This window comes from Apodemus sylvaticus, chromosome 19 (assembly GCF_947179515.1).
Source record: "Apodemus sylvaticus chromosome 19, mApoSyl1.1, whole genome shotgun sequence".
Taxonomy (NCBI): Eukaryota; Metazoa; Chordata; class Mammalia; order Rodentia; family Muridae; genus Apodemus; species Apodemus sylvaticus.
Window position 1 is genome coordinate 46,333,568 of NC_067490.1, and position 14,684 is coordinate 46,348,251.

Sequence of the window (14,684 nt, forward strand, 5' to 3'; positions counted from 1 at the left end):
GTACTTTAAATATTCAGTTATATCTTTGTTGCTGTTGTTTCCTGGTTGTATGTCTAATTTTAGGGGGGTGAGGGGGTCACATCGACCTGCAAAGGTGATCAGTTCTGACACTGGTTTATACTTCCTTCAGTAAACCGCTGGTGGTCGGTGCTCATTCCTGCTAACCCCTGCTTGATTTCCTCGCCTACGTTCGTCTCTCTCTCTCTCTCTCTCTCTCTCTCTCTCTCTCTCTCTCTCTCTCTCTCTCTCTCTCTCTCCTTTTCCCCCAGGTGTCTGTCTTCTGCCACATGCCCATCACACCTAATTGCAGCTTCAGGAGAGCTTTGGTGAGGCAGGCCCTTCCTGTCACTGGTGTCTCCTAGGGATGGAATTCCTGTGGGAGGTGCATGTGGCCCTCAAGCCCTGTCACAGCTGCTATAACTCCCAGATTCTAAATGCTGGTCACCTCAGGTCACCTCAGGCCCTAAAATTGTTTCAAGTCTAGGACAACTTAGTCTCTGGATAGAAGTGGCAATAATCATATAGTTCGGGCCATTCTGTCAATGGAAATTAACCTCTAGCTCTCTGCTAACTCCACACAACAATCCATGGCATGCAGGCTATTTTTAGTGATTCTTAAGTCACAGTCCTTTCAGACTGTTGTCAGGAGCAATAGGCTTTTCTTTTACAAATGAGTGATATTCTCATCCAATAGCTAAATGTGTGTGTTCTCTCTCTCTCTCTCTCTCTCTCTCTCTCTCTCTCTCTCTCTCTCTCTCTCTCTGTGTGTGTGTGTGTGTGTGTGTGAGTATATGTGTCTGTATGTGTCTCTGTGTGTTGGTGTGTATGTCTCTCTCTGTATATGTGTCTATGTGTCTAACTGTGTCATTTCTTTGATACCATTTAACTTCGGCTCTGTGTCTGATCTTAGATAATTAAAGCTCTTAATACCCGAATGAGGCAGGTAGAGGTGGAGCACACCTTTAGTCTCAGCACTCTGTGGGCAGCAGCGAGTCTCTGTGAGCTTGGTCACTGTCTATAGAGTGAGTTCCAGGATAGCCAGGGCTGCAGAGAAACCCTGTCTTGAGAAACAGCAAAAATCAATCAATCAATCAGTCAATAGAAAAAAAACAGGTCTCTGACGATCATCACACATGGTTTATTTTATTCTGTTTCTTCAAATAGGGAAAACTTACTGCCTTTAAAAAATTCTGTTGTCTTTAAAATACAGGGCTTGGTAAGGGTCTTTTTTTTCCAGATAAACAAACAAAGACAAGTAGGAAAATAAAATATTCATCTGTCAATTAATACTTGTTTCTGCTTAGTAGCATAACCTTTCTATCATTTAAAAAAAAACAAAGCAAAACAAAACACTTCAAATGCTCAGAATAATGCAGAGCACAAAAATCCCGATCACGGATCTGAAAGGCTAACCGTCCTCAGTCCGGCTTCCGGCTTGGCTCCCAGGGCTTGTTTCTGTGCATTGCCAGTGGTGAAATGAATGAGACAATATTCTGCACATATGCCTGCAGTTCCAGCCACTGAGGCAGAAAGGCCAAGGCTATCCTGGGCTACACGGTGAGACTCTGCCTCCAAAAACAAACAACCAGAGCTTAGAGGGTAAAGGTGTTTGCAGCCAATCCTGACAGTCTGAACTTGATCCCCAGGACACACGTGGGAGAGGAAGAAAACTGATTCCCACCGATTGCCCCTGCCCTCACACACACACACATACACACACACACACACACACATGCACGCACGCACGCACGCACGCATACATGCATACACACCAAATAAATGAACAAAATAAAGCCTCCTGAAGGTCCACAGTCTTTGAAAAACAAACAGTTCTCCTGCGTCCTCCTCCCAAGTGCTGGTTATAGGAGTGTGCTACCACAGCTGGCTTATTCTTATTTAAACAAATTTACATTTCCAATTCTTTTACTCTAACATATTACATTGTATGGTTTGAAAACCATAATTGTATTTCATTAGTTAGTCACAAATTCAATTTAGAGAGTTTCAATCAGCAAACAAACTGACAAAGTTACCCGTGGTGCCTCGGGAGTGTCTGTATTTTCTCTTTTAGCTGGGGACATGGTTATTAGCATTGTTAGGAGTCTTAGGAATCGCCCTAACCCCACGTTTGTCCAAACTGGGCATGCATTCACCTTTGATATTTCTGAGTAGGTAGCATGAATAGTAAGACATACTCTGTTTCTAGGGTTTAGCATTATAGGAGTTCCCTTCTGCCACCTCCGTTTACAGAGAGAGGGTTTTGAAGCTATTTAATGATAATGATTCTAAGTGGTAAGTTGTTTTTTGAGTGTGTGTGTATGTGTGTGTGTGTGTGTGTGTGTGTATGTGTGTGTGTGTGTGTGTGTGTGTGTGTGTGTGTGTGTGTATGTGTGTGTGTGTGTGTGTGTGTGTGTGTATTCTCAGGTGGAGGACAATCGTGGGTGACATCCACCTTTTGTGAGTGACAGGGCTTTTTGCCAGACCACCCTGGGCTGGCACTTGCCAGGCTGTCTGTTCACGATGCCCCAGGGATCTGTTTGTCTCTGCTGGAGAGGAGTCAGTTGTCTCCTTCCACTGTGAGTTCTGGGGACTGAGTTCGGGTTGTCAGGCTTAGCTGCAGGTGTCCTTACCCATGCGAAATCTCACCTGCCTAGAATACTGAAACCTTAAACATGAACCTTGAAAAGATCCTGCCATGGGGCTGGAGGATGGCTTTGCGGTTAAGAGTGAGTGTTGCTCTTGCAGACATCTTGACTTTGGTTCCTAGTACTCCAGGGACCCCCAGTGCCTCTGTCTAGTGTAGATACCTGCTCGCCAACACAGCACACAGACACACATGCACACGATTTAAAAGGATAAAGAGAAGTCTTAGGAAAACAGTTTTACTGTGTCCCAGTTCTGATACCCACCACTGCCCTCCGTCAGACAGCACTTCCACTTCTGTCCAAAGTGAGGGCAGGGCACTGTGCGGCAGCGATGCCAGCCAGTTCTTCTGAATGGAAAAGGAAGGCACGGAGACTGCGCATAAGGGGTAGTTAGCTCTCTTGTGGCCCATTGTTATTAGTAATAACTAACTTTATTAACACAGTAGTCAAATAACACAGCACACCCTGTTTGTTAGAGTGTGTCGGGGCTTTTACTGTGTGTGACTTTATCACCTTTAAAGGAGTCATAATTTAGGAAGAAGGACTCAGAACTTCAGAGTGGAATATCTATTTCCAGTCACCTGGCAGTATAGCTGTTGAGGGGTCTTTTGCATAGACTCATGGGTCGGAGGGAGGTCTGTAAGTGCTGGGCTCTGTCGCTGCACAGACTGTCCCACAGTGGGCAGCAGCAAGTGAACCGCGGTCCTCAGACACTCACACAAGCCTCAGATAAGGGACCGGCTTAGTTAGGAGGTCTGTTGCTGTGAAGAGGTACCATGGCTTCAGCACCTCTTAGAAAGGACAACATTCAATTGGGACCGGCTTACAGTTCAGAGGCTTAGTCCATTGTCAGCTTGGACAGAAACATGGCAGCATGCGGACAGACTTGGAGCTGGAAGAGGAGCTCAGAGTTCCCAGTCTTGATCAGAAGGCAGCAGGAGAGCCACACTAGGTGTCGCTGGAACAAAGAGGACCTCAAAGCCTGGCCCCAAAGTGACACACCTCTTCCAACAAGACCACACCTCCTAATAGTGCCACTCCCTGGTGACCAAGCATTCAAACTGGAGTCTGTGGAGGCCATTCCTATTCAAACCACCACAGGGACCTAGCGCCCATGAGTGTGAGCCCTTCTGTATGCCTGGCCGGTCAGGGTTTCCCAACCCTTCTCTGTAAATGGCATCCCAGCTCCCAGGCAGGCCTACATACCAAGATTCCCCAACCTTTGGCAGTGGCCAGAATTACATCTCTAAACTGAGGCCAGAGACCCTGGGCCCCAAGGACTTGACCGCGTCCTGGTGACTGAAATCTGCAGGCTCGCTCCTTTGGCCCCTCACAGCCTTTGGTCCTTCCAGAGTCTCAGTCCCCTGAGCTCACTTCTTTTCTGCCCTGGCCACTGAGCCAGTCAGCTGCTGCGTTAGCCGTCAAGCAGCTGGCTGCCTGGCTCCTTCTACAGTCTGGCCACTGTCTACAGGGCTGTTCCATGGCAGTCACTGCCCTGTCTTCTGTCTCTCATACTCCTTTCTCTGTTGCTAGCCTGGCTTGTCTACTGGAAGGAGATAAGGAGACGCTATTGGAGGGCCTGATAGTGGAAAAACAGAGTGGCAGGCAGCATAGGGGAGCATCTCCCCCCTGGCTCACTGTACCTGAGGAATCTGCTTCTACACAGTCTGACCATCACATCCGTGTGTTTGGACTAATCACAGCTTTGCCTTTTAGCACCAATCATGGCCATAGAGCCATAGGTTCTAAACCTTCCTGATTCTATGACCCTTTGATACACTTCCTCATGTTGTGGAGACCCCCAACCATGAAATCATTTTCATTGCTATTTCATAACTAATTTTGCCATTGTGATGAATCGTACCATAAGGATCTAGCATGCAGGATGTCTGATATGTAACCCTTGTGAAAGGGTCATTCGGCACCCCTCAAGGGGTCGAGACTCACAGGTTGAGAACCACTGCCATAGACGCTTGCCTGTGTTTTGGACTGGTCACCAGTGACATCAATACCTGTGCTAGGCCACTAGGGGAAATGTGTGCATGTGTGAGTGGTCTCTGAGTCATCTGGACTTCATACAGGCTTGTGACAGGAACAGTCAGTCGAAATCTTTGCATAGTTGCCTCAAGGCATGAAAGACTGGACTTGCAAGCCCAAGTACTTTTAAATCTCGGCACTTCCATTTTTAATTGACTAATGTGGCCAGTAATTATTAAGCTTTTATATTAATTTTTTATAAATTAATAATTTCCGAGCCTCCTTGCTCATTTTCCTCATTTATAAAAGGATGTCACTAGGAACTTCTGGCATGGTTTTTGTGAGAAAACAGCCAGTGCTTGAATCCAGCATGTCATGCCTGTCTTCTGTGTCACTCTTGCGGGTACTTTTCTTGCTCGGTGTGGTAAAGCTGACCTACACGGTCATAGTAAGTACCCCCCAAAAGGCCTAAAAGAAGCAGCCACTAGAAGGATGAGATGGCTCAGGGGGCGTAAAAGCATTTTCTGACAAAATCTGGAGACCCAGGCTTAAGCCCTCAGATTTCCACCTTGCCATAGCAGAAGGGAAAGAACTGATTCCTACAACAACATGTAGGAATTCCACACCCATGCATTTATGTTTTCAGATACACACTTGCACAAACATAAGCGCCCCTACCCTCCTCCACACAGGAGCAGATAGTATTGAAGAGGACTGTGTGTGTGCCTTAGGCTCTCTATTGATGTGATACGGCAACTGGGGAAGAAAGGCTTTATTTTATTTCACACCTTGTCATCCGTCATCCAGAGAAGTCAAAGCAGGAACCTGCAGGCAGGATCTGATGCAGTGCCCGATGGCTGGCTCCGCCTGCATCTTATAGCACCCGGGATCAATAGGCTGGACCCTCGTATATCAATCATCAATCATCAATCAAGAAATGGACCGCAGGCTTGCCCATTGGCCAGTCTGGTAGGGTCATTTTTATGTTGTTATTGTTGAGGTTTCCTGTTCCCCAAATGACTGTAGCTTGTGTTAGGTTGACAGAAAACTACAGTGCAGTATGTTCTGAAAGGCATTTTATAGTGCCTGGTTGCAGTCCTCTGCTCCCAGTGTATATAAATTAGTGTGTTTATATTTCTTTATCTATGTCTTAGAGACTTATCCTTATGGGTAGCATCCATTCCTTTTTATTGCCTAATTCTTTCTAAGTCCCCTAAACCTAGGAGTTTCAAGATTTCATTTCTAAGCTTGTATGCGTGTGTGTATGTATTTAGGTAATTTAGGCTTACAATAAACCTTCAATCCTCCTGCGTGTTAGAATTTGTAGTATAGAACTGTGGAGGAAAGGCAGGTGGAAGAGTTGGAGGCCAGCCTGGTCTACATAGCATGTTCCAGGATAGCCAGAGTTATATAGACAGACACTGTGTCAAAAATCAAAAGCAAAACTAGAACTTCCAGTATGTACCTCCATACCTCTTTTTTCCTTTTCTTAGCCTTTCCTGTCATTTTCTCCTTCTCTTGTTTTCTCTTCTCCCCAAAACACCTTCATCCGCCAGCTTCCGTTGTTTTAGCCATCTCTTCCATGAGGAGCCCACTAAATCTGTACCCATAGAATCTCCAGTTCCCCACTGGGCATCTCCTTCTGGAAACCCTCAAAATTAACATGTCAAAAACCACACACTCAAAATTAACATGTCAAAAGCAAACTCATCAGTTCCCTGTTAGATTTACTTCCAGTTCCTCCTAGGTGCAGCATTGTGCTTAACAGAGAAGCCTGGCTCTAGGACCACTGCCTTTCCCCTGTTCCCCTCTTCCCTCCCCCTGTCCCTCTTCTAGTCAGTGAGCCAGCTGCCCATGGCAGGCGGGAGCTTCCAGTGCCTCCACCCTTCCTTCCCTGCACCGCCCCGGTTGTAGCCCTCATTATCCCTCCCCAGGCTGCTGAGGAGGTGCCTCCTTACTGGCCTTCCCTCTGGTTTCCTCTGCACCCAGCATGCTGTCGCCACGGTATTAGGCCCAGGGAACAGATTTAGTCTTTAGCACTAATTGCATCACTATCTTACTGACAAGCTGTCCAAGCGTCCAGATTGCTTTCAGAAGTGTAGACTCTACCTGAGTCCCAAGGCACTTCGTCCTCTGTCTGTCTGCTTCACTGGGCTTGTTTCTGTGAGTCTCATGCCTAATGGATTGTCCCAGTTCTGAACCCGCTGTCACTGTCTCCTTCTTGTCACTGCTTCTTGTGCTCCTTTCTGTGAGAGACCTCTTCTCCTCACTGCAGTGGTGGAGTCCCAGCCTCCTCTCCTCCCGTTCTCTACTCCAGTAAGTCTGGCCATCTTTCAGTGGGTACTGAGTATCGCCTCTGCAGGAAGCTCTTCTCTGTGTGCTCTTAGCTGTTGTTTATGTGATTGAATATATATTCAAATATATTATGAGCTTCCTGCTTTCTTATGGTTCCTGTTCTTTGTATGCCCCTCCTTCTTGACACATTTGTATTAAAACAATTTAAGAGGATGTGTTTTAACAAGGTGTCACAGCAGTGGTGTGCGACCTTGAGGTAGAAAATTGAATTGAGGAAGAGAAGTGTGTTGATGGTTGCGGATGTGATGGCTCCGCTGACCTGAGAGTGTGCAGCTGCCTGAGCCAGGGCTCTAGTGTGGGAGGCTGGCTGCCTGGCCCAAGGCTCGCCTCCTCAGCCTGCCTTCCAAGGACTCAGTTCCCCTAGAATTACCTAGTCATCTTAGATCTACACTAGAATTAGCTTTGGGAGAGGCAAAGCTTTCCACAGAGCTGGGCATGGTAGTTCACACCTGTAATCCTAGCACTTGAAAGGCAGAGGCAGGAGGATTGCCTCAAGGTCAAAGCCAGCGTGGGCCACACAGTGAATTTCAGGCCAGCCTAAACTTCTAGTTTGTTTGTTTATTTGTTTTGTTAGTTGGTTTGGTGTGGTTTGGTTTTTACCCCCAAATATCATTTACAGACTTTTTAGAATCAATAGTATTTAAAAATTAGTTATATGTTCATATTAAGTGATTTTTCTAGGACTTTCAAAAGTGCAAATTCTATTTGAGTTGAATTAAAATTGTTATTGTAGGTTTGGCTCATCTCTAGATGAGCATTGAGCTAGTCCCGTAATTCTCCGTGAGTGCCACCTCTCCAGATATCTTGTACCATTTGGTTACAGCCAGTGCCCGCCACCACCCTGTCCTCTTGCTGCAACAGGAGAGTTTTTGTAATGTTTCATTTCATCTGCCTTAGTACTGTTGAACTTCCCAATGCTCCTTGGATAAAGAGCAAACCTATTGCTACAGACTGTTTAGCCTGGCGGTAGAGTCCCTGTGTCCCCTAGGACATGCCTGTACTAGGAGCCCCTTCTTCGTCCCCTTTCCTTCTCAAGTTCCTTTTGTATCTGCTCTTCTTTGGACGTCAGCTGAGTCACTGCTTTCTCAGGGAAGCCTGTGGCTTTCCTGATGTGGTCAACTCGTGATGAATTCTTAGGATGCTCTTTCTCTCTTTGTCCATAGAAGCATTCATTACGGTTGTGGTTTTACATTGTATTAGTGATTATTTCCATTTCTTCTGCTAGGTCCTAAGCTGCGTGCCTGCCTTTGCTTGCCACAGCACCTGTACCTAACATAGTGCCCCATGCATGGAAGGCTTCAGAGTTCACTAGGTGAATGGATATGTCAGGGTGAGACTTGTTTATACCGACTAAACAGAAACAGTTCTGCAGTTTAACGATAGGGTTACATAGTGCTAAGTGTTGCTTTCATTTACAACACTGGTAACAGTGAAGGGCTTTTCACTTTTATATTTGTTATACTTGTTGTGGGAGATCAAATAAAATAGTAAAATGAAATTATTGACAATCACAAAATAAGGAAAACTCCTAGATGTCTGTGGAATATAGCAGAGGTTGTATCACCCTTTATCTTCTCCAGCAACAGCAGATGTTTTAAACATCAGTAGAGGCCACTAGAGTTTTCTAGACACGTAAAGTCACTTGGTGTGTGAGGGTCCATCTCTTACTGTCAGTCTAAAGTCTGCCCGGCATCGTCTCCTCATCCCCTCGTGCTATGTCTCTCAGCTACCCCCCCCCAGCCTGCTCCTGCCACCGTGCTCTCTGCTCACCCAACACCTGCCCCCACATGTCCCCCAGCTCAGCCCCTCTCCAGACTCCCCAGCTCTCGAGGATTTCTTTTTGAGCCCCAGAAAGAGGTGCTGCTGCCTACTTAGCACTTCTGGGTTCTCACGGCCTCATTCATTCACTGACACGGCTCAGACCACATTTGACTAGTGCTTTTAGTCCAAAGTGTTGTCTCTGCAAAGACAGAGCACATCTCAGTAGCGTTGGACATGAATTGCTGTTCACTGAGGTTTTGACTGAATAAAAGGGAGAGCATGAGCATCCCTGCGCTCACGCAGCAGCCATACCTGTGGTACACAGATTGAGTCCCATCTATCAAAATACTTGGGACCGCAAACAACTCCAGTTTCAGGTTTTTCAGATTTGGAAGTATTTGCATGGATTTTAAACTGGTTGCAGATCCCTAATCCAAAGGAGAAATGCTTCAGAGCCCAGGAGTCGTACAGTCCCTGTGATCTTGCCAGCGTCTGGGTATGACTCTGCTTGTGAGTACCCTCCTTCATGGAAGGCTGAGGTGGGAATCCTCGAAGACTGACCTGGATTATAACATGTAAGGTTAGCACTGTCCATTGAGATCCTGGGGGTCTTACGCCCAGAAGGCAGACTTGATTTTCTCTGTTGGTTGTAAATGGATATTGACCTTTGGGGACCCCAGTGCTGGTTTTCATGGTGTTAGTGGAGTTAAAGAGACTGGGAAACATTTCATTACTCAAACTATTCATCTGCCCTCTAGGTTGCTAACCCTAGTCTTATATGGCGAAGGGTCAGAAGCTGTGCTTCTTGGGCCTTCTCTTGTTTTGCTCTCCGGCTTTTTCATATTCTTTACCTCATCTTTCTGTGACAAATGTTTCAAGAGATGCCATTGGGGTGGGAATTCCATTGGAGATCTACTACTCGGTGAAGTAGAATAACTGTGGGTGTTCCTGTTCATTAGAAGAGTGGGGAAAGCAGGAGACAGAAAATGTTAAAAAAAAAAAAAAATGAGAAAAATAAGTTGCCAAACAACAACAAAAAGAATGCAGTGTATGAAGAGATTGCTGCCAATGCGTCTCACGGCACCCATGCTTGCTTCAGTCCATCCTCCATCCAGGCCACAGCCTCTGAGCCCTGTCACTGCCAATAACTGAAGACCTTGTCGAGCACTGGCCTACCTACCTGGAGCCCGCTGGAGCCCGCAGCCGCACGGCTGGAGCCCGCTGGAGCCCGCAGCCACACCGCTGGAGCCCGCTGGAGCCCGCTGGAGCCCGCTGGAGCCCGCAGCCACACCGCTGGAGCCCGCTGGAGCCCGCTGGAGCCCGCTGGAGCCCGCTGGAGCCCGCTGGAGCCCGCTGGAGCCCGCTGGAGCCCTCAGCTGCGCCGCAGGAGCCTGCTTCCTCAGTCTGCCATATCAGAGCCGGTCTATTACAAAGCGGGCCTCAGCTGCAGCATCCCTTTGCTATCAGAGCAGTGATGACTGAAGGAGAGCCTAGAGCGCAGCGTGGTTGTGGGGAGCTTACTGCGCGTGCAGGCCGCCGTGGATTCCAGCCTGGCACCAGTAATAAAAGGCAAAGGTGCAAGTTAGGCATTAGCCAGGGCAGGACCCAGAAAGAGAAGGGAGCCATGTGCCGGGCCCACCCAGAGAATTACTGTAGAAAGCATCGTCTTCTGAATGTGCTGCTTGTGCATTAGTCTTTCCTCCTTAATTCTCTATTAAAGCCAACAGTCCCATTGTTAGGGCTTCAAAATGTGACCGTTTTTATAGCCATCTACAGCTCGGTGTGCCCAGCCTTGGGAGAGTGTGTCACCCTCTTCTCTGTGTGTTTGTTGCAGGGCCCTTGTGCATGACAGCCGGCATAACCTGCAGCTGCGGGGCCTGGTTGTACTACTCATTTCAAAGGCCGCGGGGCCCAGCGCTGGGAACGCTTCGTGTCAGAACTACGACATGGTCAGCGGGATATACTCATGGTGAGTCTTCCAGCACTGCTCTCCAGACTGCCGAGTCACTTTCTGATTCACACACACACACACACACACACACACACACACACACACACATATATATATATAAAGCCCATTGTTTATATTGCTTTTAAAAATAGAGTTTGGAGCCCCTGAGATGGCTCAGCAGTAAAAGTTCCTGTTGGTAAGCCTGATGACCTGAGCTTTCTACTCAAGGACCTTTGAGGTAGAAGGACAGAAGCAACTCTCAAAAAGCTGTTCTCTGATCTCCACTCATGTGTGTGGATATCCCACTCACTTCACTCTTGAGAGAACAAATTCCTAAACCCTGAGACATTCTCACACATTACACACAGCAAGTGCAGGAAGGTCAGGCCAAGGTCTCTTCTCTCATTGTTCACCTGCCTTTTCTCTTTCAAATAGTTTGTTTCTCTTGCATGTACATTAGGGTAGATGCTAAATTGTTATGTTCCCTCAGATCCTCTTGTAAGAATGTCTTGAGAATCTTGCAAATGAAAGTCTACTTAAATGTCTTTCTAGCTCCTCCAAACTGCCTCTGTTAGAGCTCAGAACTTTAACCTCATATATTTTGTAGACAACTCAAGCAAATTCAGCTCAGATTAGGAGAGAAAATACACAAAGGTTTAGAATGGCTATTAGCAACCTGGTGACAGTGGAAAATGAATGGCTCACACACCTCAGTCCTCTCAGGAGTCTCACTGACTTCCTGCTTCCTGCCCTGCTGGTCAGCTGTCGGCTTGTGCATGCAGATGTCTGTGCACGTGTATATGAGTAAACACCAGCTGTGCACATGTGTGTGAGGTAAATGCCAGCTGTGGACATGTGTGTGAGGTAAGTGCCAGCTGTGCACATGTGTGTGAGGTAAGTACCAGCTGTGCACATGTGTGTGAGGTAAATGCCAGCTGTGCACATGTGTGTGAGGTAAATGCTAGCTGTGGACATGTGTGGGAGGTAAGCGCCAGCTGTGCACATGTGTGTGAGGAAAGTACCAGCTGTGCACATGTGTGTGAGGTGAATGTCATCTGTGCACATGTGTGAGGTAAGTGCCACCTGTGCACATATGTGAGGTAAGTGTCAGCTGTGCACAAGTGTGTGAGGTAAGTACCAGCTGTGCACATGTGTGTGAGGTAACTGTCAGTTGTGCACATGTGTGTGAGGTAAGTACCAGCTGTGCACATGTGTGTGAGGTAAATGCCAGCTGTGCACATGTGTGTGAGGTAAATGCCAGCTGTGCACATGTATGTGAGGTAAGTGCTGGATGTGCACATGTGTATAAGGTAATGCCAGCTGTACACATATGTGTGAGGTAAATGCCAGCTGTGTACATGTATGTGAGGTAAGTGCCAGCTGTGCACATGTGTATAAGGTAATGCCAGCTGTACACATGTGTGCGAGGTAAATGCCAGCTGTGCACATGTATGTGAGGTAAGTGCCGGATGTGCACATGTGTATAAGGTAATGCCAGCTGTACACATGTGTGTGAGGTAAATGCCAGCTGTGCACATGTGTGTGAGGTAAGTGCCGGATGTGCACATGTGTATAAGGCACATAAAAGCTTTCCAGAGAACACTATACATAGGAATACATGCCTGCAGTCCCAATGCTTAGAATATCAAGGCAGAAGAATAACATCTGAGGAGCTACAGAACAAGACCCTGTCTCAAAAAAAAATCTAAAACTAAAACCAGCCTCCCCCCCCCAAAAAAAAAAACCCAGAAGTGTTTTAAAATAATCTAGATGAGTTTTTACTTGAGTGTGTAGGATCTCAGTTATGTTCAGGAATAACCCTAACATATAACCCTAGGTCATTTTCTGTAATCAGATTTGATGTAGTAATTTACCAGTTACCTTAGTGTTTTACACACTTGCTAATGTAAAAAGTAATTTGGTGTAGGAGTTTGGTAGGCCACCAATTTGTTTCTGTACCACTGAAGTCAATTTGTTTGTCTCCTGCTTCCTTAATTATTCAAGTGTAACTTTTGCTGGAGGCTTGTATCTGCGGTGCCACAGTGAATTATTTAACATTTGAGGAAAGGACTGATTTGGGAGCTTTTTAATTTACCTCCGACTACTGGAGTTTATATTGTTGGTAGTTTTGTTCCTCTTTAGCTTGACTTTGATGTCAGCTAATGGGAACTCAGTGATTCACCTCAGGGACCTAAAGTGAGTTAGGTGATCATTTTTGTTTGGCCTCAGGATATAACTGGTGCTGCAAACTTAGCACATAATAGCTAAGAGGGACAGGAGTTAGGCTCTAGTGGAATAAGTGTACTGGGGGAAAGGCACAAGACCCACATTTATAAAAAATGTGCTAGAAGCATGTATCCAAGTCTTGTGCCAACAATATCAGGTTTAGAATTTATTTTGTTAACCCTAACCTTAAAAAATTAATTATAGGGCCAATAGCAGATACAGCAACGGGCCGTGGTCAAGCATCTGAGCCCAGTGGTCAGTGGTCAAGCACTCAACTTAGCATGCTCTAGTCCTGGGCTCAGATGCTCTAGTCCTGGGCTCAGATGCTCTAGTCCTGGGCTCAGATGCTCTGGTCCTGGACTCAGATGCTCTAGTCCTGGGCTCAGATGCTCTAGTCCTGGGCTCAGATGCTCTGGTCCTGGACTCAGATGCTCTGGTCCTGGGCTCAGGTGCTCTAGTCCTGGGCTCAGATGCTCTGGTCCTTGGGCTCAGATGCTCTAGTCCTGGGCTCAGATGCTCTAGTCCTGGGCTCAGATGCTCTAGTCCTGGGCTCAGATGCTCTAGTCCTGGGCTCAGATGCTCTGGTCCTGGGCTCAGATGCTCTAGTCCTGGGCTCAGATGCTCTAGTCCTGGCTCAGATGCTCTAGTCCTGGCTCAGATGCTCTAGTCCTGGGCTCAGATGCTCTAGTCCTGGGCTCAGATGCTCTAGTCCTGGGCTCAGATGCTCTAGTCCTGGGCTCAGATGCTCTAGTCCTGGGCTCAGATGCTCTAGTCCTGGGCTCAGATGTTCTAGTCCTGGCTCAGATGCTCTAGTCCTGGGCTCAGATGCTCTAGTCCTGGGCTCAGATGCTCTAGTCCTGGACTCAGATGCTCTAGTCCTGGGCTCAGATGCTCTGGTCCTGGGCTCAGATGCTCTAGTCCTGGGCTCAGATGCTCTAGTCCTGGCTCAGATGCTCTAGTCCTGGGCTCAGATGCTCTAGTCCTGGGCTCAGATGCTCTAGTCCTGGGCTCAGATGCTCTAGTCCTGGCTCAGATGCTCTAGTCCTGGGCTCAGATGCTCTAGTCCTGGGCTCAGATGTTCTAGTCCTGGCTCAGATGCTCTAGTCCTGGGCTCAGATGCTCTAGTCCTGGACTCAGATGCTCTAGTCCTGGACTCAAATGCTCTAGTCCTGGACTCAGATGCTCTAGTCCTTGGGCTCAGATGCTCTAGTCCTGGGCTCAGATGCTCTAGTCCTGGGCTCAGATGCTCTGGTCCTTGGGCTCAGATGCTCTAGTCCTGGGCTCAGATGCTCTAGTCCTGGGCTCAGATGCTCTAGTCCTGGGCTCAGATGCTCTAGTCCTGGACTCAGATGCTCTAGTCCTGGACTCAAATGCTCTAGTCCTGGACTCAGATGCTCTAGTCCTTGGGCTCAGATGCTCTAGTCCTTGGGCTCAGCTTCCAGTACAGTTTTTTTTTTAAAACTAAATTTGCAAATATCTCTAACTATAATGAGAAAGCTTTTGTAGCTTCCCATTTTACTAATAATAAAATATATTTGTTTTGTATACAAAAGATATTTTGTTACAAATAAAATACATATTATACTTAAATGTAGTATTATTAAATTTCAAGAAATCCAAATGGTTGCCATTGCTGTTAATATTATTATATAGACAGTGTGGCCTTGCTGTGGAGTCCAGGGTAGCCTGAAACTGGCTGTATAGCATAGTATGCTCCTGAATTCATGATCCTCCCCCTCAGCCTCTCACATGCTAGGAGTACAAGTGTG

General features: G+C 47.0%; 1 protein-coding gene across 1 annotated transcript in view; it reads left to right on the top strand.

Annotated features, from left to right (window-relative positions):
* Pdss2 (decaprenyl diphosphate synthase subunit 2) overlaps positions 1-14,684 on the top strand; it is a 211,000-nt gene that overhangs the window by 62,223 nt on the left and 134,093 nt on the right. Inside the window, exon 2 of the mRNA XM_052163777.1 lies at positions 10,573-10,707. Within this exon, the coding sequence (XP_052019737.1) occupies positions 10,573-10,707 (135 nt within the window). The remainder of the gene's footprint in view (positions 1-10,572; positions 10,708-14,684) is intronic.